This window comes from Toxotes jaculatrix, chromosome 17, assembly GCF_017976425.1.
Source record: "Toxotes jaculatrix isolate fToxJac2 chromosome 17, fToxJac2.pri, whole genome shotgun sequence".
Lineage (NCBI taxonomy): Eukaryota > Metazoa > Chordata > Actinopteri > Toxotidae > Toxotes > Toxotes jaculatrix.
In genome coordinates, this window is record NC_054410.1 from 15575401 (window position 1) to 15598280 (window position 22880).

Genomic DNA, 22880 nt, shown 5'->3' on the forward strand with positions numbered 1-22880 from the left:
CCATTAGTCTATGGACATTTGACATGGTTTTCTTAAACAGCAAATTCACACGGCAAAGAGTTACGTAAACTGGGATAAAAGTTGAAGGGCATGTTCATCACCTGTTGCTGTGAAAGACCCTCTGGTGCTGGACACAGCACTGGCTCAACATTGAAACAATCCACCTCAATGAAGAGTTCAGACTCCTCATCCTCAAAACCAGCTGACTTCCTCTCTAAAAGATTAAGAGGAGAGAGCAAGTAAAGCTGTAAAAGCAAACACGCTGAAGGGACAGAAAAACACTGTCCTGAATAAACCATACACAGGCTTAACACAAATAGGAGAGCTAAGGGTAAGCATGTATAGTTAGAGGGATTTATCTACTTATTGGAATTTATGAAGACAAGCTGTCTTTTAAGGATTACATACCATGACAGAATGACTTGGTTTTGATGAAAGAGCGTCCCTTTTTCACTGCAGCTTTTGTTTTCTCAAGCCCATCTTTGGTCCCGTCCTTAGCTGCCTTCACCAGCTTTTGCATCTTGGATGAGATAAGATATAGTGTTATTATTATTATTATTATTATTATTATTATTATTATTATTATTATTATTATAGTAAAAGTAACACTACATTTTTTCACAGTCAAGAAGGTGAAGTTTAGTTTTCTTTGTCTAAGCCTATAGTTGAAAAGCTACTGAACTGAGCTAAGCAGGACAGAAGCAGTGTTAGAGCAGGGATGAAGACAAACGGCAGATCGTTTAATACAGGAGAGCAGAGCTGAGTGGAGACTGACAGTAACCGGGACATCAGCTAAAACTAACATAGTGCTTACATACAAACAGCCTGATTTACATTATGAGAGATGCTGTAAATACCACTAATATTTTCTGTTAAAATGTGTTAAAATCAGTTCTTCAGCTACTTACTGTTACTCAAGTATAAATCCTAAACTTTGCAAACTCCAGTGCATAAACATATAACGAGAAAGATCAATGCAACAGACAGGGAGGCAAATGATTTGTATGCAAACCCATCACCAGTACCACCACCACCACCACAAGCCATTCACATCAGAGCAGTATGAAGGTACCGAGTAAGTGTCAGATACCCAGAGTGGTTAGCTAGACTGAGAGTAAAGGGTTGGGACTACGTTGCCTAGCACAGGCAGGTGAGGTGAGCCTCAGGTAGTTTACCTTCTGCTCGTGTTTCTGTTTTAGCTGCTGCAGCTCTACCGTTCCCACTGTATTTGCCATTAGATCTTTCATCTTTTTCTCATAGTGTTCTTTCAAGCGAGTCAGATCTTGAGAGAGCTAAACAAAAGCAAAGCAAGCAGTTACTGGTTATGGTTTTGGAATGAGCTAGCACCTTAGAGCCACTCTATCCGACTCTATCCTCCTCCAAACATGTCCTAAAAATGTTACCAATTTAAACACATAAGAAATTAACTAAATTAACTTCTCCAGAGGACATGCCATCCCATGATCTGATGTTTAGGGGCACTTTTTTTCTCTTTTTTTGGGAGGTGGGGGGCACTGAAATATGGCAAAATGCACTTCCACATTATACTTGAAAATAAATACTACATTTGTATCACTAAAATCTAATTTGGTGAAAACTTTAGTGACTTTAGTGTTTCAAAAGAGTTTTCTTCCCTGAAACAATCATTAATATCTGAGTGTGGTACACTGAAAACAAAATGAAGTTGAATTCTCAAAACCACAAGCCAAAACATTACAGAGTGCAGACAGCTGACTATAAGCCAGAATGATCTTTCTCAGATCTGCAGAAGCGACTGTTGATTCCACATCAGACACACAAATCAACTGTATATCACTGATAACTTTATCTATAAATGTCCCCAGGTTAAGAATGAGCACTATATGAGGATTTGTTTAACTCAGAAATTCAAACTAGAACTTTATATGTACGAATATATGACCTCTGGTCTCACAGCCTATATTTAAATTGAAAATGCGGAGGAGAGAAGAGAAAAACATAATCCCTTTTACTAAATTCCTCAGGTACAAATAAAATGAATCCCTGCTTTATCCACTGCTGTCATCCCACAGATGTATAGTGTATTGGTTGTTGGCTGTAATCTAGACAGAAAAATGGGAGGGTGATTGTTACACACATGGGTCTTCCTCTGGGGCGGCTTCCCTCTCATGAAGGCGTGGGGCAGGCCATTTTCAGGGCGAGTTTCCCCATCACTGGCCTCGTCATAGCTTTCAAACTCGCTAGAGCTCCATCCGTTGTCGAGGGAGCTGTTGCAGCCACCCTCTTCCCCAAGCTCCACATCATCATAGATCATCTCATCTGGATCTTTATGAAAAAACAGGACAGACACAGAAAATGTTTTTGGAAATACAGTAGTTAAGCTATTACCTTAATGTAAATTATGGAGTCTACAGAACACTTTGTGCTGTTAGTCTTTCAAACATCAGCAGCATAAACTTTAACTTTGATCATGTCCTGTGTATGCAGATAAACAGCTAAAATATACCACACTGAAACTGAACAGCCTTTAAATAAATATTGTCTTCATAAAGCTTATAATGCTCAATTTCTGTGGAGAGCAGAAATATGCTGAGTTTATATGGTCATTTTGTACAAAACAGCCTTATATCATAGGGTGTTTCTGTTATTTTGCAATGAAAATAAACTGTACTGTAATCATAAGCTTTACAAAAGCTGATTTCAATTGAATGGCTATTGTAAATAAACCAGAACACTCAGTATCACCATAATGTTACAACAGACAAATCCTGTTTCATTACATTTTTCTATTAAACAGCCAAATGAACAATAGTTTTTGAAAGAAAAAAAGAAACAGCCCGGAAACTAGAAGTGAAAGTCAGCAGTGCCGACAGGCTTCGGCTTTTTGGCTACAGGCAGAAACTACTGAGCTTGTGAAATAAAAGAATGAAAAAAAAATTTCACAAACCTGTGTTGGAGTCAGAGTTTTCTCTGGGCACGTCATCATAAATCACCTCATCCGGATCTGAAACACAAAATAAACATTCAAAAGAGCTAATGCATGATTTTTTTTTATATCACATAGCAAAGCGGTTCACACAACAAACAGGATGCAATGTGAGGGGGGGATCTAAAAGACAGGCACACACAAGGATCTGCTTCCTCAAAAGAAAAAGGAAGGAAGTGCCTGGGAATTCAACTATGTCAAGAGAGAAAAAAAAGATAAAAGCACACAGAGGGAGCACACTGTGTGTGCAGAAGCATGCAAGTACAAAGAACTGAAATAAAACTAGTATTCTCTCCATGGAGATCATACATGCATCTCAACAAGATGTACATTTATCGTGGATGTCATTGCTTACTTTCCATCCATGCAGTGTTGGCAGGGTCTGATGCCCATTTAGCCAAAGCATCCTCTTCTCTAATAGGTGGATATTCCTCACTGAAAACACTTGAACATGGAAACAAACAAAAACTTACCAAACAGATTTATATCTTCATTGTCAGTGTAATGTAAGTGATGTTAACACTGCTACACTAATACTTTTCATACATTTTCATACAACATATCATACTAAATGTACTAATGATTGCTATAGACATGCTCTGACTGGCACACACCTGTCAACAGAGGTGTTTCCTGTCCCAACCACAGTGACTAAAGGAGAAAAAAAAAGAGAGCACATTACACAAAGAACACCTAACACTATACAATTTCTGAAACCAGGTTTCTAAATAAGTAAATTGTTTATTTTTTCACACAATATATACCATTATCAGTACATTTTCTTTTTCAGAAATGAGCCCACTGGATGTGAAGAAACTCCAAAAGACCTCCCAATTTCATATAGTTACTCTTGTGTTAGCTTTCTTTCACATGCCACCACCAGATGTCACTGATTAGTCCATGATTACTTGACATGGTTTAGTCAAGATGACACTAAATGTTTAAATGTGCTTTCATGAACTTCACTTGACACATGGAACTAATTTGAAATTCAGTGACAAGTTAAACAAGGAAATTTTGTCAGGGACATTTTTCTACAGTAATAACTGTAGAAAAATGTCCCTGCTAAGTATATCTTGGCCTATAGGACAGTGAGATAAAAACCAAAACACAAATTGCACCAATGTAAATAATTTTGTACATAATTGTGCAAACCTACGTGGTTCACAACTCTTTCACTGTGACCTTGGTGAGATAATTACAGTGTAATCAGACTCCTCAGTGTGCCAGGCCACAGGCTTGGACACAGCTACAGCAAGATTTTAGGGAAACCGGAAAATCCTTACAGCCAACACAGATCTTTGGGGAGGGCTAAATTTAGTCCCTGCTTCCTTGTGGCAAGGCTTTAGGAAAAACAAGAGACAGAAGAAAGAAGACAGCATAGCAGTAGCTGAGACAGCATTTACATGTCACAGCCTTGTATCTCTAGGTTTTGTGTGTGGTGAGAAATGAAGAGAATTTTACTGAAACTACAGAAAAAAAAGCTTTGATACCCACAGAAGAGTTTAAGGTATTTTAGAGCCTTTTATGCCTATATTAAAAAGTTGAAACTGGACACATGACTGGAAATGAGGGGAGTGAGAGGTGGGGGGGTGACAGCAACAAGGCTAACAGACAGTCATAGAATTTTATGGTAACCTGGATGTTTAAAAAAACTAGCTATGAATGCATAATTAACGTTACCATTTTATGAATCATAATTTAGATATAAAAGCATTTTCAGAATTTCCCCCCCCCTGCTGCAGGCTCTACTTTACCATCCTCATCCATGGAGAGGTGTCGAATGATGACAGGTGTGGTGTAAGCTGGTGTGATAAGTGGTACACCAGAGGGGGTTGCATAACCACAGGGCACCGGCACCGAGTATCCTGAAGTGATGCCAGCAGGGCTAGTGTGGATATCCTGGGCCTCTTCCTCTCGTTCCTTGGGCTCCATTGGTGAAGAAGTGGAAGAGGAGGGCCCATGCTGCTGCTCAAGCTGCTCCAGCTGGAGAGGAGTGATGTCAATCACAGAGTAGGGGTTGACTTTGCCCTGGGAGGAGGTCCTGGGGATGGCCTGCAGAGGGTGAGGGTCACTGATGGATGGATCCAGGTCTTCACTGCCTGGTGAGAGAAATCAGGTACAGCTAATTTACACAGTTACATTTATAGTCACAATTATAGCAAAGATGCATCACATCAATGTAAAAATGCTGAAACACATTACAGAAAACATGATCAGCTCACTTGTAATTGCACATTAATTAACTGGATTATTAATAGACCCACAGAGACTTTCAGAATAGACACCCCAGCGTAATAATTTCCCTGAAGAGACACAGCTGCAGTTTAGAAAATTATCACAACAGCTAAATGAATTCAATATGGTTGGACAGGATTTCAACCAGCAACCTAAGTACCATCAATACTTCTCTGACAAACTAAGCTAAGCAGCAACAAAGTTCTACCAAAAAACATTTAAGCTTGCAAAAAAAAAACTTACTTGTATTTGTCAGTGTCCTTATTTTATCATTGCAGCTGGATGCTAGTGAACACATATACACTGCTGCTATTTTTACTTTACTGCGGAATGTGTCTGACTCCCAGTTGCAAACCCTATGACAACAAAGTTGGAAGCAGTTCTTTGATATGTGTGACAGTTGTTGATCTTCTTAAGTTAATGTTCAGCTGATGGTATGCACTCTGTTTTCAATCCGTGGCCTTAATGTTCTATTAATTTAATCGAATTACTCAATCTTATAAAATTTTGCTGATCAATTAAACGTCATACCTTTTAGGCTATTTCACACTTTGGTGTGAACCACCAAAAACCTGCCTATTACAGAGTGAGTGAGAATATGCAGAACCCAGCCCTGCTGCTGCTGCTGCTGCTGTTGTCACAACTTTCTGTGATAAAAGCCAGACAACCTCCGGCACCAGGCAGCCAGAGATACAAAGTGTCATGACAGAGATAGACGTGGGGCAGCCACTTCACACCCTCACTTTAGCCTGAGCTAAAGGGGCTGGATGAGAGGCAGATAATTCACCAAAACACGAAAGAAGAATGTGAAGAATTTTTGACCACTGTCAGGAAACATCACATATGTTCAAGGCATTATTATCAGTTAACCAGTGTCCAAATGCAACTGTAGTGTGGAGGAGTCTCTGTCCCCTTCCCTACAGCCAAATTATGTCAACACTTTTGGGATGCAAACCTGTTCTTCCAGGATCTGTCTCAGCGTCATCATTAAGAGGAGGGGGTGGAGGTGGTGGTAAATCTGTCTCTGTGTCATCAGTCCCCACAGCAGCACATGTCCCCTCCCCTCCTTCTGTTGTTGCTCCGCCTGCTGTGGAGGATCTGCCTGTGGCAACTGTTGTATCTCCTGATGATGGAGCTGTGCTGGATGTGGTTGAAGGCGCTGGGGGGTCTGGGATGGGGAGATGGCCCTCAGGGTGAGTGGCCACCAAGTTGTCCTGGCTCTGATCCTTGCTTATAGGGGCTGGAGGAGCTGGAGGCGCAGGGGGTAGGCGGTCAGCCTCAGGGACGTCATCACCGCTGTCATCAAAGTCAAAGGCTTCACCCTCGTCTTCGTCTGCAAACGGGACGCTGTCTGCCAACACTGGAAACAGAGGTTGGGTTCAGACATGTTGAGCGCTCGATTATATTACTGATTCAGAGAATATCAGACAAAAGATTTGGGCAATAGAATGATATATACCATGAGAGTAATAATGATTTGTCAGCTGGTGAACATTTCATCTCTACTGAGGTGGCTATGCCTTTAACATCACTGGTTGTACTGGAACATTGGAGGCAATTTTGCAACTATTATTCATTCTCGTCGTCCTGAGTCCTGAGTCTCAACCAAATTTCTAGAAAATGTACTGTGATTTGTGATTTTACCACCGAGTCCCACTGGCAAAGATAAAACATCCAAAATTGAAGATTCAGTTCCTAGATGAAAAATCAGTGAAAGAGTGTGATTAAAGCATAATCCAGAGACATCATTTGTTTTATGCCAAATGCTAATTAAGGCTTCCCTGAGAAAATAAGTCCTGAAGAGTCTCTTATAACAATGGGTAGTGACTATGAAACAATTACATTTGAAGCACTAATGTATAAACTTCTGGAAAGTTATAACCTGTTTGTCTACTGCAACAGTCAAGTGTGTGTAGCCTATGTACAAAAGAAAAACATACAAATTAGAATAGACTAATAAAATATATAACTCTGGGATGACAGCAGGATAATCATACCACACTGTGTGTTTTGGGGGATTTGGCTGCACCTAAGTTAAATTTAGTTAAGATTTAACTCTCTAATAATATTATTTCACTCAAAGACTACTTCAGAGAACGTTTACAGATACACTGTGGGTGGCAGTTCTAGTCCTTGGGCTGTTAAAGTAAAAGGACTGAGCCACATTCAGACTTATAATTAAGGGTGGGGTCTACTACAGCACTGTGTTTTCTTGTAGAATTTTTTACATCAAGGATTCGCACCAAAACAGCAATTGAGCTGCTCTACTTTATAGCAAAAACAAACTAGGGCAGAGCTACACGATATAGCTAGCATTCAAAGGCGTCACCTTCACAACAGAGAGCTCACTTGGCAGAAGACAGGAAGGGAACAACAAATGAATTTCCAGTTTCCACACTGCAATTAGGCCAGCAGGAAAGAGAGCTGTTACTCCCTCCAGTGAATAGTACAGCCTGAGTTTATGCATTAGTTCTGATCTGATGAATAGAGCGCGGCCCTGAGTAAGTGAATCTCAGTAAAGAGCAAGAGAGAGTACAAGGATCAGGAATGCACAGGCTCAACTTTCATCAACTGGTTTCATGTTTTGGCACAAAGTAAACTCATTATTTCAGTTTTCATTCAGTGGTGTAATGAAACAAAAAAAAGAAGAAGCATATATTCAAAAGACTTCAACATGAATTCAGTGCTGTGGAGCCAAAACCCTGACTGCATGAAACTCTTGTTACCGCCATCCAGCCCATGAGCTCTTCTGAGGTGTTGCTGATTTTCCTATAGGGAGCCAACATTTAGGGAGGTCCCTTTAACTTCTGAGAATTATAATCTATCACTGCTACAGTTTTGCTCGCAAGCATACCACAGATTCTTTGTGAGCACTTTCATCAGTAGTCACAGCTTGATTGTGTTAGCTTACAGTCCAAAGCCTTACTCTCATATCCTGACTGTGTTCCCAATGAAAACAGAGCATTCCAAGTTTGGATGAGTTCATTTCCAGTATAAGTCAATGAAATGAACAATAACAAAGTCCTCAGGTGCCGAAATAGCTCAGTTGGGAGAGCGTTAGACTGAAGATCTAAAGGTCCCTGGTTCGATCCCGGGTTTCGGCAATTTTGACCTAGCCCTTTTCCCCTAGCTGCTTCTTAATCACAGATAAATGTCCATTTAAAGCCTACCCCCTTTCCTGTGGACTCAAAACAATATCCATTTAACTTCCAACTTCCTCCCTAACTCAGCACTTATGTGGCTGTTACAAGTTTAGCTGATGAGGTTATTCTTTACCATGAAATGAACCACGTTCACTGTTGCTGTGTTCTGCCTCCAGGCCTGAGGGGTGACCAAGTAATCCTTAACTTAAAGAAACTCCCTGTAGCTAAACCTAATAACTTTGAAGTTCCTCACAACAATGTACACAGCTCTAAATCACCAGTAGAAATCCCCCGGGCTGTGACAGGGGGCCGTTCCACCCTGTAGTCAGTGTGTGAGGAAACGGCTGTGACTAACGTTGCAGGTCAGCATCGTGACCCCATGTCCATCTGCACCCATGACTAAAGGTGCAAGAAAAGAGAGGTGTAAAGAGCAAACGTGGAAACAAAGATGCTATCTGTCTTTTTCCATCTGTGCAATAATGAACGGTGTGGGCCCCACAGATAAGGCACAGCTAGCTGACTAACAGTCTGTGGTACTCCAGGACTGAGGGATGTATATCATATGCCAATACTTGCACTCAGATCCCCTCTCTGTGGTGTCAATGTGAAACGCTTGGCTGTGCCAGAACAGAGTAGGACTTGATTCGATTGGATTTGACCAGATGGTCAATGACAACTAGACATTCAATAGTACATCTGCAACTATGTGTATATGAGGCCACTGATACTTGGCTGTGTGGGTATGCATGTCAGCAGCCTAATTACAGAGACTGTGCTGGGTGCTGTCCTTACAGTGTAACCACACACGTGTACACGCACAAACATGTATAACACCACAGCCCTGAACTGGGAATAAAGGCGTTTTCACTTAAGTGGATTTCTCTTATCTTTCTATCCTTGAGAGGACTCAAATTACAAGACCATGGAGGGATATACATGCAAGTGTGTGAACATGCACAACGACACACAACCACAGTTCCCATTGTCAATTCATAACCACAATATGGATTCTGTTCGGTGGGCTTATCTCCACACTGCTACATAATGGTCAGCTCAAATGAGTCACTAGGTTGCGAACCTCTCCACCATCGCCCTGGCAACAAAGACAGTCACTGGCCAGCTAGAGACGAAGCATTTCTCCAGCCTGTGTCTATCCCCGGAGGCTGGGTTAGGGCGTTTGTGCGTGTTGATGTGTGTGCGTGCCGCTGTGGCAGTATTCAGCCTTATACTGAGGAACATTGTCTGGTATTCACAGCAGCGCAGCACATTTTACCCTCCTCACTCCCTCGCTCATCTGCCCACACACTCCGCCGCGGCAGAGAAGCGGAGGAGAGGAATCTGTTGTTTACTCATACTGTCCGGCTTCAGCAGCCCTCCAGGAAGTGCTCTGACCACGAGATGACCTACAGAAGCTAGCAGGTGAGACTCTTGGTCTAAAACTGTAAGCTCTCATTAAAAACAGACAATGAAACACACATGTGATTGGAGTAACAGTATCAACACAAACTGGTGTGGAGTTTAGCCCAATAGCATCTGAAAATCTCCCACCGGCTTTCTATCAGTTCAGTTTCCCAAATCTCAACTCAAAAGACATGGCCCGTACGGGGATCGAACCCGCGACCTTGGCGTTATTAGCACCACGCTCTAACCAACTGAGCTAACCGGCCCATGCAAACCCTGGCCCACCCTCCTCTCTACACCCATGTCTCTCAAGTTGCTCTGTGAGGTTAAAGGTAAAGTGCATAGCATGAGTGAGTGACAAAGCTTTGTTGACTTTACTTTCAGGAGGTGGGGGAGGAAAGTCTTCCACATCCATGCTCGCTGGTCCTCTCCTGCACAGGCTCTTCAGACAGCTGCATGCAGGGGATCAACTACGCCGAAACACGCTCCTAAAGGAAAAAGACAAATGTCACAAAATGCCAAAATAGGTGGGTTGATACGCACAGGATTTCCAAATTAATTTAGCACTGAAGAATGTTTCCATAGATCATCAGTTAGGCATTTCTGGGTCGGCATACGCAAGCCACCCAAGTCTCCGACAGCCCAACCACACTTGTTACTTAATCACAGCAGCAATTTGTCAACAGAGGAGCATGGCTGTGTTGTGGTCACGGCGTAGTATCTTTTGTATCGACACCAGAATCTAAACCATGGCTAATTCAGACAAATGAATGGAAACAAAAGAAGCTCTTATAGTGCTCCTGGGGACTGTTGACGCTACCACGTGTTTAAGTGTACACAACATTCTCCTTTGCTAATTGTGGGCGTGAGTCATGTCATGGGTATGAATGGGCTTGGCCACCATTATAATGGATAGGTCATCCCCTGTGAAGCAAGCATTATGAAAAGAAGTGCAGTAGGGAGTTTCTGTAGCTAAAACAAATTTATTCAAAGCAGGTCTGTGTACAGATTTCAGCTCTTGTTGATTGTGGTGGTTTGGGTACTAATTGATTCAAAGTCAGAGGTAAACATACAACCCTCCCTTTGTTTACTCAGCTCGGCCTTTATCAAAATTAACAAATTTACTCGAGGTCTTAAACCAACTGGTTTCCCACATTATAAATTTGCACCCTTTCCTCAAAAGATCAAATACAGCCAAATGTAGATTAGAGAGTAAACACAGCTAAAGGCAAACACTTCTTCCACCACTTTGAGTGTTTGTTCAAGTACAAGGAAACTCTATTGTCATGCTTGATTATCAAAAAGGTTACGCTATGCCACAGGCTGTGAAAAAAACTAGTCAATTAAAACCCAAGGACATTATCATGTCTGTAGGGTTAGCCCAGGTGGCAGTATTCTACTAAAACACTTAGCTAATTACATGACTTGAAATAAAATCAGGTAAAGCATGTGTGAGCATTTAGGGCACAGAGGTCAATGTGACATTTTGACTTAACAGCAGTCACACATTTTGGCCCAGGGAAATGTCGTTAGCATGCTGAGGCAGGAGAGACCTTTGGACCTGCATGGGCATGAGAGACATTGCATTCCTCACCAGCGCAGCCTTTGTTTGCTGATGTACAATTCGTATCCAGAGGTGACAGTTTCTGTCAAAGGCCTCCTCTAGAAAAAAAAAAAAAAAAAAAGTTGAGCTATTTCCAGACGTCTTCAGCTTGCTGGCATCCCCAAGAACAGATGACAGAGTCATGACATCATGCTGTCGCATAAAGCGGCCATTGTTGTGGCGTGTATGCCCCATATTCCACCCATACAATCTCTATCGTTCAATACAAACCACAAGATAAGTTCGCAACAGTCTACTTCTGACTAAGACAAACGTTCACCACAGTATTGCCGCAAACAAGATCCAAAGGATCACTCATTCTGAGTCTCAAAGCTTGTTTTGTCTACAAATAATGTGAAATCCTCTGCTTCTTTGTCCTCCACCCTATTCACAGGGCACCAAGCCAGAACAGTGGATGTGAACACACAGGGCCAGTGTGTGCTGAATACAGTGCGGCTGACAGATAATGCTAGCGCTAACAGAGGCAGGTAGAGTATGCATAGCCTGAGGAAAAACAGCCAACACAATAGAGAGGAGACGAACAGGAGCAGCTACAACGTTATATAGTATGACAGATGATGAGGCCTTCTTTAGGGTATATACTGCACAGCCTGAGACAAGTTATGCAGGAGTGCGAAACAGGTAGTTACATGACAAACGTGCTTGTATACTGACTGGCACACTTTGGAGAGAGAACTACCAGCCTAGCCCTGACAGGAGATTCGAAAAGTGACTCATCTCTCCCTTCACTGTTCAAGGACAGCAGGAAAAGGAAGGAAGGGAGGGGAAAAGAAGTGAAATATTCAGGTGTAATCCTGAACACAAGAGAGAAGCCACATTGTCTATAAAAAATCTCAACATGCATTAGGCTGACATGTTGAAATGTATTGTCTTGTAGAGGAGCTGGCTCAGTGTCTGAGCAAAGACAACCTTTCTCACTTCTGCTTTGAAACCAGTCTGCAAATTCCTCCAGTCCTCCTCTCTCCTGTAATTAGTCTGATTTTCATCTTTTTAATTGCTTCTTGGAAAAAAAAAAACTGGGCAACACAAGCAAGCGAGTACAAGTAGTTTATGAACCCTCACAGAGATGACAAGAAAGCATTCCATATAATTTATTAACACATGTCTCTGCTAATCTGCTCAGTATTTCATAAAAAGCTACTGTATTACAGCCTAATCTGAGAGCAATGATTGAGGACAGAGCGGAAGACACCAGAGAGGTAAAATCAGCCGTATAGCTGATGACAGACTCAGCTAAGCATGTCATTACGTGTCGGGAAAGGCTGAGCTGTGATCTGCAGACAGGAAAACAGTCATCTGGTCTGCTGGTGTAATGCAAACAATTTGCTCACCTGTTTAGTCCTAACAACCCATGTGAAAGAACAAGACAATGACAAGGATCAAAAAAACGTGGACAATATGTATGGTACATGCACACTGTCAACATAATCCATAGTTTGGAGGATAAACTGCCATCTATGTTCAGTCAAAGAAAATACAACAGCTGGCTATAGAATGGCACATTAAATGTCAACACCAAGGTTCTTGAGACTACTGTACATTAACTCGAATTTAACTAGATTTCACAAGGCATTTTTCCTATTTCAAAAGGGGTGATGGTTTATTATAAAATTTATTATAAATAATAAAGTACTATTTAAACTTGATGAGCTGATAGAGCATAAATAATACTGCACAAATAACCACACATCTTCTTTGTCATCACTTATGACAACCAGAGATCTATCAAAAATGAATTGCGCGTGTTGCTGAGAACTATGCTACGTCAAACGTCCTGGTTTTGGGAAGGGGTTTTGATTCTTCTGTAGAGTTTTCTGTAGCACCCTTAATGACAAGTGGCATTCCACACGCGGGCTGAAAGTCATAAACAAAAGCCTGGAGAAGAGGGTGTTGAGAGAGAGAGAGACTGTGAGTGTCTGCCTTTGGCTTTGCAGTTCTTTGGCTGATTTGTTTTATTGAGTGGTGTGTCCCAGTCTTCTCCAGTCTTCTACCAGGCTTGCAGTATTCAGGCCTCGACTGAAAACAGCAGATCACGGGCCTACAAAGAGCTGACGAACAGGCTTAACAAAGTACTGTGATATATTTGGGGGGAGGTTTCGGGGGAGGGCAGGACAGTGCCCTGCAGCATACTAAACAGGAACGAGGTGCCTCGTTCCATTCTCTTAATAATCAGCATTAAAGGGTTGAAAAATTATGGTATTGCTACAAAGAACTTCCACTATTGTTCCACTCATACATCATTATATATATAACAACTCGGTGCTCTTGGTTCCTTGTATTGTGAACAACACCTGTGACAATGTGCTGTACATCCACTGGTTGTCTACTGTGCCAGGTAGCACAGCCTGAGAACTAAATCTCAACTCAAACACTCTGTAGTTCATACAGGATCAACCTCGCAACCTTCACAGTATCTGGGCCAACCAGCCTTGACAACATGCCACACTTCACCACACACCCTGACCGCAAAAGGGGTGGGGAGGTTTACAAACAGGCACAAGATAGCTGACTTTCAAAAGTGAGAATCCTGACTCCTGGCAGCAAAAGAGAAATTGGAAGCATATCCACAGACACAGATATCATAATAAGAATAAGAATAAGAATAAGAAAGCAGTCTTCCTCATAATTTCATCTCCTTTTGTTCCTGTAGCAGTAAAATTCTCCTCATGCATGGCAGAGTGTTTACCCCTCCACCCAGTCCTCCACTCAGTGTAACATAACCGACCCTCAACACATTGAACAGTCAACCCATCCAGAAGACCAGAAGATGGGTCTGGTATTCCCCCTCAGCTATCAGTTATAATTACAGGCCTAATGGGTGTGAACTGTGGGAAATACAGTTCAATAGGCAGGCCTGCAGGTTATCTGATGTGAGAGGTGTGATCTATTGGACATGTGAGGGGACTGCATGAGACCAACTGTGGTCAGTGCTAAGCTACCGCTGTGGCCCATTGCTGCATGTTGTGATCCATCACATTACAGTGTGTAGTGCAACCACTATGATGCATCACACAACACTAATTACACCATGATACACCTGAGAAGATCTTTAAAAACATTTAAAACATTTTTACATTACAATCATAATGTTTGATTTTTTTTACTTTACTTGGAGGCAGATTCTGTTCTCAGCAAAAGAGACAAAATGTTCAAATGGCCCTCCCAGCTTGGGAACCACTGGACAAAATGAAAGACTCGGGCTGCATAATATTTCAAATGTGGTGTCCATTTGAAAACAGAGGCAGCCACAGTCTTGGCTGTCACTCCTAACTGGTCTCCACCCACCCAGTGAGCCACACCAAAGCTTCAAGAGCCCAACATGTCACCAGAAGAACACTATACAGTGTGTGGTGAGCAGTGGATAAGCGGCTGCTCCAAGGAGCTTTTGTTAACTGGCTGGATTTAAGCTCTGAAGGCATTTTAATATGAATAGAGCAACTCATTCAGATTACAATAAGTGAGCACAGGAAACTGCAATACTCTTCATCGTCAGTGGACCGGTCATTGCACTGACTCTAAAGTGTGGAGACACTGTCTGAAGCCAAGACTGTCCAGGAGCAATGACTTTACTTATCTTTGGCTGCCAAGAATATAGCTCAATTCAACGAGCGTGGTACTAACACAGGCATTTGAATAGAAGGATCAAACATCTTGGTGAAATCGGGACCTACAATTCCTACCATATACAACACAACTGATGTGCCCGGGTCAATTTATCCAACATGTTTCCAGCTGCTAAACAAGTGTGTGGTATGTGAGCAATTTCTCACATCCACCTGCAGGAGAGCACTGCCTTTCTCTCCCAGCTGTTGCTGAACTATTGTTGCTAATCTCAGTGGATCACTGGAGGGGTCGTGGGTGGACAGTGAATCCATAACTGCTTTTCTAAAAATGAATGGTATGCTCCTCTGCTCAACCACTGTGTGCTCTGGCACCCCAAGCTTACTCATGGTAAACAGAGGGCATTTCCATGAGCCGCTGCTGGCAAAGTAGGCTTCCTGGCTTGTCACAATTACTTTAGCAATTAGCAGTTCCTGGCATTTCTCCACTGAACGATGTCTGCGTTCACTATAACAACGACAGAAGAAGATACTGCAGGGTCAGGCTATACTATGTTTTCATGCTGATGACAAAAGGGTTGATAGGATGATAAAATACTGTTTCTCAAAGGACCTAGCTGACTGACATGGCAAATAGCGTTAACACTGATTCTGCCAACATTCCTTTCCTCAAAGCACCAACATTTTTTTTCCCCAGAGGTCCCTGGAAACACAGTCAAAACAGCTGTGGTTTGATGAGGAGAAAGTGTCACACATAAAGAGTCCTGTGTCTACATGTCTCACCTGAGCGCTTACATTAGGAAACTGCAGTGAATTTGAGCAAGGAAAAAATGACCTGTGCTCCTTGGGCAGCCTCCTCTAGGTGTTATTACAGTGGGTCGTGGTATTAAGCATCTGTATTTGCAGCCAGGCCACCCTGGTTATTTGCTAAACAAATTACCAGAGGAGACTTTTGTGTACGTCCATGTGTGTGTGTGACCCCCTGCATATTCCAACTCACCCATTTACTTGCTGAGTAAACTCAGCATGCATGTCACCAGACAAAACAAATGAAGATCAAAGCACTCTCTGTATTTCAACCATCTTCTGGGGGCTTAGCGAAGCTTTAAAAATTCCTGGAAGCACTTGGCTCTTTTTGTGCACAGAGGCGACCACTAAGGGAAATATTTTAATTAAATTATGGTTTTACTACCTCTTTAGACCGATCTTCCAGTTGACTGAAGCTCTGCAGCCTTTTCACTAAGGAATGCTATGCATGACTACTTGAATTTGCAGTTGGGTTGTCTGCTTCGGCTCAGGAAGACTTCCTCACTCATGATGTGATTTTATGCAAGTGTTAAAGTCAGCAGGGATTTTCTGTGTATATGCTTTGTATGAATGAAATTATTGTTATCATCAAGATGGAAAACTTAACATGCTTTTAAACCACTATTATAAAGGTGAAAGGCTATCTTGCACCTGCAATTAGGACCTTGAAGGGAAGGCCAGGGGGTTCAGAAAAGTCTGAAGTTGTGCTCAACCCTGAGCCATCTATCAAAATGTTTATGTCAAAGTCAAACTCTGAAGAAATATATGTCAGTGTCCTGTTCAGTTAACGTGTTAGACAAAAACGGAGGGACAGTTTAGATAAGACATTTCAAGTTCTTCTAACAGTTCATTTCAAGATTAGGACGCATTCATGAACATAAATGCGTGGATAAAATCAAGTGACTGTCTTGGCTTTAGCAGGTAGTTGAGAGGGTTGGTAACTTGGCAGTGGAGCTGAGGCGCCACGTTATAGCCATCTCCCAATACGTTGTTTTAAAACAAAATTCACCTAAGTTACTATAATACACAAAAGAAACGTTTCACATGATTTTATCAAATAAAAGATGCTAACGCTGGTGTCCACGTGGTAAAAAAAAACAACAAAAAAACAAAACTGTTAGTAAAGTTAGGGATGTTTAAAACTTTGTCAGAAACGTTCAAAAAATGTCCTCAACTCACCATTTTTACGACTTTTTCCCAAAAGAATTACCTTATCCCTTTACTATAACGGCGTGCAAGTGTTAAATGCAGTACATTTCGACACGACTTTAGAAACAATAAATTAATAATAATAAAAAAAACACATCCAGCGTTTGCCCAGCGTCCTTCTTTTAACTTCACTCTCCTCGGTGGCAAACTGACTCCATCCATGAAACTCCTTACCTCCTCCCAGTAGCTGATTGGCCGACGGGTAGACTTGTGGAAGCTCTGATTGGCTGCACAGAACATCAATCACACTTGCCCAATGTCTTCTCCGGTGGGATCGGCCCCTGGATCGGACGGAGGAGTTCCTAACCGCCCCACGTGACGTGTGAGGTGGCTCCCCTCGAAAACAGCTGTCCGGAGGTGATGTTGCATTAAAGTTTTGTCTGCGTGTTTGTGGAGTGTGTCTTTCTAGAAACCATTTTTACTTTGCACCTAAATCTGCGCCCCCCCAAAAAACATATGACATTTTCATTTTTTTATTTGGTTTTATTAACTGTTATCGATAAAGAAAATCAACACTGCATCTGTGCGTAAAATAAGCCTCTTCAAAAGGCTGTGTTGAAGCTTTGCTGACAATAAATCTTGAAGTGGAAAAAATGTGTCAAACTTATGGATGAGTACTCACAGCAAAAACTAGGAAACACACTGATGAGATAATTATTCCCATGCTGCCACCTACAGGCTGATGCTCCCTTACAAAGCCTTTATAAACCATGCTCAAAACCAGTAGACATAATGCTGTATGTGAGCAAACACTTTAATATGAAACTCCAAATAATTAAAACACACACAACACAGACCAAGATGCTGAATGGCACAGAGCTTTTAGGGAACCAACCCCATAATGTGACAGTGCAGTATTTCTTTGCTGATGTAACACATGAAATGCATCATATCAATATGACACTGTATGATGTTAGTAATTTTTGTAGTAAACATTAGAATAAGATCAAACTTACAGTAAGAGAATAAATAATTATTTTTACGCCTTGTTTATAACTGAACCGATGAAAATACTCTCAAATAATATAGTTTTCATTATTTGTGTCAATTCAGTTGATTCAAAGTTGTGAAAAGCACAGAACATTAAAAAAAAAAACATATCTAAAGGTCTAGAGTTATTTACATAATTAGATATGATCTACAGCAGAAATACTGTTACAGCCCACACACTGAGAAATGTCAGAGACGAAGATCTGAAAGTTTGCAGCATTTGCAAGGACAACCGAATGAATAGTTCCTGTGCCAGATATACGACAACAGACAAACGCAACACTCAAGGCCAAGGCTTCACATACAATGAAGCCATTGTGGGGAGAAAACACAAAACAAAAATCTTACTGAAATACTGATGTGGCTTACCATAAGCAGAAATAAGCATACCGTTTATTAAAAAAACACTTCATTTAAATTATTTTCACAGATGACCCTTGGAACAGGCATGATCAAACTGTAGCAGTGTAATTCTGTCTCAATACTGCATCACTTTTGCCACATTACATCTCTGTTTTGGACAATAGAGCCTTTGTGAAGTGAACCAGTCCTGAGCTTTCTTCCCCCAGTAAAGAAGATTCGGGATGCACCATCAAAAAACTCTAATGTGACTCATGATTTGGCTGATTTAATTATCCACTTAGTATCGAATAGCTCCAATGACTAACTCTTAGAACCTCATTCTTTAAACATAACTAAGTTTTCTTGCGAATGCTAACCAATGCGTGCCAAATAACTATTTCCTTTGTAAAAGAACCTTTTGTGCTACAGATGACAAAATGCCACATTCTTGACGTGACTTTGTTGTTTGAAGATTACTGAGAAAGAGCATAACCTCGTCTGTCTCCCTCATATCATATCCCCAAGCATACAACATGTTGCTACTAGTCTTCTTTTACCTGACAGAACAACTGGACTTCACTATCCACAGCAGCAATCCAGAAGCAGCTGACAAAGTGATGTGCAGTTCAATACCTCCTCAACCATGACAGGATGTAAATCTCTAAGTGCTCTAGGTGTAAAGCAGCTTCAAAAGGTTGCGTGACTCTTGCATTAGTTTTACATTTATTGCTTTCAACTTAATATGGTAAGTGAAAGTAATTAGCTCTGTGGGCTGATTTTATATGATATATGATTTATGAGATATCTTGATATCTCGCTCTTGCAAGATCTGCTATCTCAGCTATTTTTCCTTCTGTGAATAATTAACCAATCTTATGACACAACACAAACAAGTGGAGCCTCTTTCCACTGCCCTAAACAGCCACACCTACCTATTGAGAGCTAACCAGATGGAAAATAAATATTCTTTCCTTAAAATAAACAAAAATAAACCTACATGAAAACTGCCTGAAAGAAAAGCCTTATGGCGGGCAATGCAGTAACATTTATCGAGGCGGTACCAGACCGGGGATTTAGAATGTGTAAAAAAAAGTCTTAATCTAACAGAATAAATCTTAAAAATATCCATCTTATCAAGCTAAAAGTCACTTCAAATATCCATTACAAAAGAAAAACAAGAAAATAAAATAAAATATGACATCAGTAAGATAAGAAATGACCTCTTTGGTATCCCTCAGCTGGTGTGAGGTTTGACAGAAACCCCAGACTGGCCCTCAGCGTTACTGTTTCGGGGAGCCGGCTTGTTGCCAAAGTTCCAGTCCACAGGGTTGAGCAGCTGCATGGTCTTTTTGTGCGTCCAGATGGGGTTGATGATAAGCGTCAGCAGAGCGAGGCCTGTGAAGAAGAGCAGGCGTTGGGGTAGGGCCACGTGGGTGTTGATCTCTCCCCAGTGGGTCAAGGTTACCCACCACATGTAGTAGGTGAGCACCATGCGACAGTGGAACATGTGGATCATCACCCACTGGTTGGCTTTCCAGATCAGGGTGCGTGCCCAGCCAGCCTGTCGGGGTAAAAGAAATACAGAAAGGGTTCATGACTGGGAGGATCTTAATGTGACCTGGTAGCATTTTATTGGATTTTCAGGCAAATTTTTATGCCATTACATCTTTTTATGAAGCTTACATCTCTGTAACCGATGTGTGCTCAATGCAAATATTTGGGGAAAGTCTGAAAGTGAAAGTCTAGGCTCTGACTTAGTGCTTTTATTTAAAGAACTTCCTCTTTCTAAGAATGCTAAACTTTATTTGTTGACAGTCACAAGGTGTTCGATATCTAAGAGGAACTGAAACCTGGTGACACTTCCAGTATTTTATATTCTAGCAGAAAAAAAATTAGCCAGCAGTATCAGATGCAAATACAGCCCCGAGACAGGTATTTTCACTCGTCAAAAAAGGCACATTAAGGCCCCTACCTTCAGTAACATCCAGGATATACAGGTAAACGGTGTGCTCATTTCCAGCAGCAGCGTAACCATTGGCAGGAAGTGGCCCAGGGAATCCCACACCACTGCCCCTGCATATCCTGAAAGGGCGAAGAAGTGGTGCGTCGCCAGTGGGAGGTCAAATGACCAAAATACCACACTGGAGGCGTGAAATGCTACATTCTCAAAGACGAAGAAACCCGTGGCTGTGAGGACATTAAACCACGACCAGTCTTCTTGGCCTCTCACTCTGTCTCTGGTTAACAGAGAGTCCTCAGTCAGGGCCCGAAGACCGACTACAGTACTCTGGATGCCAAACGCTGCCCGAGTGGCTGCAAGGTTCCAGAAGACTTTCTCCTTAGCTGGCAGAGAGTTGTAGGTGCGGCACAGAACCACAGACAGGAGATGAGACAGGAAGAATATTGCTGAATAGAAGCCAAATCCCAGGCCAATGAGTTTGAGGCGATAGTCCCATTGGAAGTATTCTGCACTGGGCTGGGTAAGAGGGCTGGTTTGCTGGTCAAGATCCATGGTGATGGAGGGAGGACACTGGAGCTCAAGCTGAGGGGAGACTCAGCTGAAGGTGGTACTGTGAGCAGGAGCTGGTACGTGCATGGTGTGTGGGTCACCTGCAAAAGAACTGAAAGCTGTTGAAGAACAGACAGACCGCACATCAACCACTACACACAACGTAAATACATCACTATCGCTATAAGCAACCGGCAAGTGTACCCAGGCTCCATTAAGCTACACGTTTAACCCTGTAAATGTTCTGTTTCACTTAAAAACTGCTTTTTAAAAGCTTTTGTAGTAACTCAGTAAAAAAAAAACAGTTCTACACCAAATAAAAAGGATCGTTTTATCCATTTAAGCAACACTTTCAACATCAAGTCCTCAAAAAAACGCGGAGTCAGACTCAAGTTTCAACCTAAACTTAAATGTGTAGGAAAAAACACACAAAAGTGGGACCGACTAAAGGTAAGATAACGCCAAGGAGTCAAAAGCAGCGATAATTACTCACCAGCAGCTACCTATCCTCCTTGTAGCACATAACGTACTGAAACGTTTCTACTGAACAAGCTACCACAGTGCAATTCACATCACACGACCTCAATATTGGTCACATGATCCCCAAACAGGAAGTCACGCCTCTCTTGAACTTCCGGACACCCTATTGGTCAACACCACTGAGAGGCGGAATCCTACTGGTTTACTCTTAAATTGCCAGTCAAATGCAAAAAGCGTGGTTTGATTTCATCCTGTCTGTAAAGCCACATGACAAACACATCGCATACAATACATGAAACAGCTCCGACGCAAAGTCAGGCACAAATATACTGCATACTGGTATAAGACAGATATGGTTATAAATTACACGTATTCATATACAGTTTACAAATATGTGACCAGACATGAAGATACTATATGTGATTACATTGAAAAATAATGTGAAATCAGTATATGTTTTATTTTGTTTTGTTTTTTTTAAAACAAACAAACAAACAAAACCAACAACATGAAATTTCAAGCTACCATATCACAGGAAATGTTGCAGTTTACCTTTGAATGCACTGAGAAAGCAACGAGGCACACCCTGGGCAGGTTGCCATAATGATAACACGCACTGACAGATTGACCACATTCATGCATTTCCCTGGACTGTTGGAGGACAACATGCAGGCACTACACACAGAGCAGCAGGGTTCAGGTGAATGCTCTTGACAGGATGCTTACTTTTTACTTGATGATACTTGATTTTACTTGATCTTAGCAGGGCAACCAATTCACACACACACACACACACACACACACACACACACACACACATACACACACACACACACATCAGCCAGCAAATCTAACTTCTCTGGCCACACTGGTGAGTGTGGCAATAAATCCACTTAGTCAGTTATCAGAGGTACAGGCAGTACTTATGTTTTTTGTGATGATAGCACTTCACATCCCACGACAACAGTGATTATGGTTATGTGCTGATAATATTTCCCAGTCTTTCACCTCACCACAAGCCGGAATTGATGAAAACGTCTTGGAAAAGACAATTAGCTGTTCCCTTTGATGTACTGTCGATCTGTCACATTATAATAATCACAGCAATGCATACAACCAAACAGTTACATCAAATTAAATCTTGATCGGGCAATGCAGGAAGAAATGTGTACAGAGAAGTCCAAGTGCAACATCTGATTATTGAACAACCCATGAATTTCTTTTTTTTGTCCAACAGGGGGCGGCCTCACCTCATACATTTGAGATTGTATGAGACAGGGGAGGGAGTTTGAGTAGAGTTCTACAGTATAAAGTACAGTATGAACTTTTAACTACAAGAGCATCTAAAATCAATCTGGTGTTTAACTGATGGAAAAAATATAAAGTAGTATATTTTAATCAACCTGTGCAAGTGTTGACATGTTCCTGACTCTCCTGTTAGCTTCCTTGAGTGGGATAAATCACACTTTTTTCACCTGACAAAGACCTTATAGGTTGAAACAGTGGATTAATTAAATCTTTTGGGAATTTGCTCATTTCAGGGTTCATACAACCTCTACTTTTCCTACACACTTTTATCATTCTTTTTAGCATGTGATGTTTGATAATTCCC

The 22880-nt window shown here is 41.6% G+C and overlaps 2 protein-coding genes and 2 non-coding genes across 9 annotated transcripts in view; 1 reads left to right on the forward strand and 3 right to left on the reverse strand.

The window, feature by feature from the left end:
• arhgef10 (Rho guanine nucleotide exchange factor (GEF) 10) overlaps nucleotides 1–17068 on the reverse strand; it is a 46288-nt gene extending 29220 nt beyond the window's left edge. For 2 of the 4 annotated variants that reach the window (XM_041061194.1, XM_041061191.1), the window contains exons 1-11: nucleotides 16918–17068; nucleotides 10126–10235; nucleotides 6159–6563; nucleotides 4723–5067; nucleotides 3580–3616; nucleotides 3321–3409; nucleotides 2927–2983; nucleotides 2117–2304; nucleotides 1176–1292; nucleotides 409–520; nucleotides 102–214 (exon numbers count right to left, since the gene is read on the reverse strand). In XM_041061194.1, coding sequence (XP_040917128.1) covers nucleotides 102–214; nucleotides 409–520; nucleotides 1176–1292; nucleotides 2117–2304; nucleotides 2927–2983; nucleotides 3321–3409; nucleotides 3580–3616; nucleotides 4723–5067; nucleotides 6159–6563; nucleotides 10126–10162 — 1500 coding nt within the window. In that variant the 5' untranslated portion in view covers nucleotides 10163–10235; nucleotides 16918–17068. Of the gene's footprint in view, nucleotides 1–101; nucleotides 215–408; nucleotides 521–1175; nucleotides 1293–2116; nucleotides 2305–2926; nucleotides 2984–3320; nucleotides 3410–3579; nucleotides 3617–4722; nucleotides 5068–6158; nucleotides 6564–10125; nucleotides 10236–11341; nucleotides 11397–16917 lie in introns of those variants that run through there. The other 2 variants (XM_041061193.1, XM_041061195.1) reach the window with 2 other exon arrangements.
• Nucleotides 8235–8307, forward strand: trnaf-gaa. Its single transcript has one exon. It is a non-coding gene; the product is annotated as a tRNA-Phe (tRNA).
• On the reverse strand, nucleotides 9940–10013 carry trnai-aau. The gene has a single exon. It is a non-coding gene; the product is annotated as a tRNA-Ile (tRNA).
• A 356-nt stretch (nucleotides 17069–17424) lies between the features above and the next one.
• On the reverse strand, nucleotides 17425–21364 carry cln8 (CLN8 transmembrane ER and ERGIC protein). 3 transcript variants are annotated; one of them, XM_041061462.1, is made up of 3 exons: nucleotides 21282–21364; nucleotides 20252–20889; nucleotides 17425–19840 (listed from the first exon to the last, which is right to left on the reverse strand). In XM_041061462.1, exons 2-3 carry the CDS (start codon nucleotides 20789–20791, stop codon nucleotides 19514–19516), a joined length of 867 nt encoding a protein of 288 aa, XP_040917396.1. In that variant the 5' UTR covers nucleotides 20792–20889; nucleotides 21282–21364; the 3' UTR covers nucleotides 17425–19513. The 3 variants fall into 3 exon arrangements, with proteins under 3 accessions (XP_040917396.1, XP_040917395.1, XP_040917397.1); XM_041061461.1 differs by having other exon boundaries at nucleotides 20252–20907; nucleotides 21282–21360; XM_041061463.1 differs by having other exon boundaries at nucleotides 20252–20900; nucleotides 21282–21316.
• Between the last annotated feature and the right edge of the window lie 1516 nt (nucleotides 21365–22880).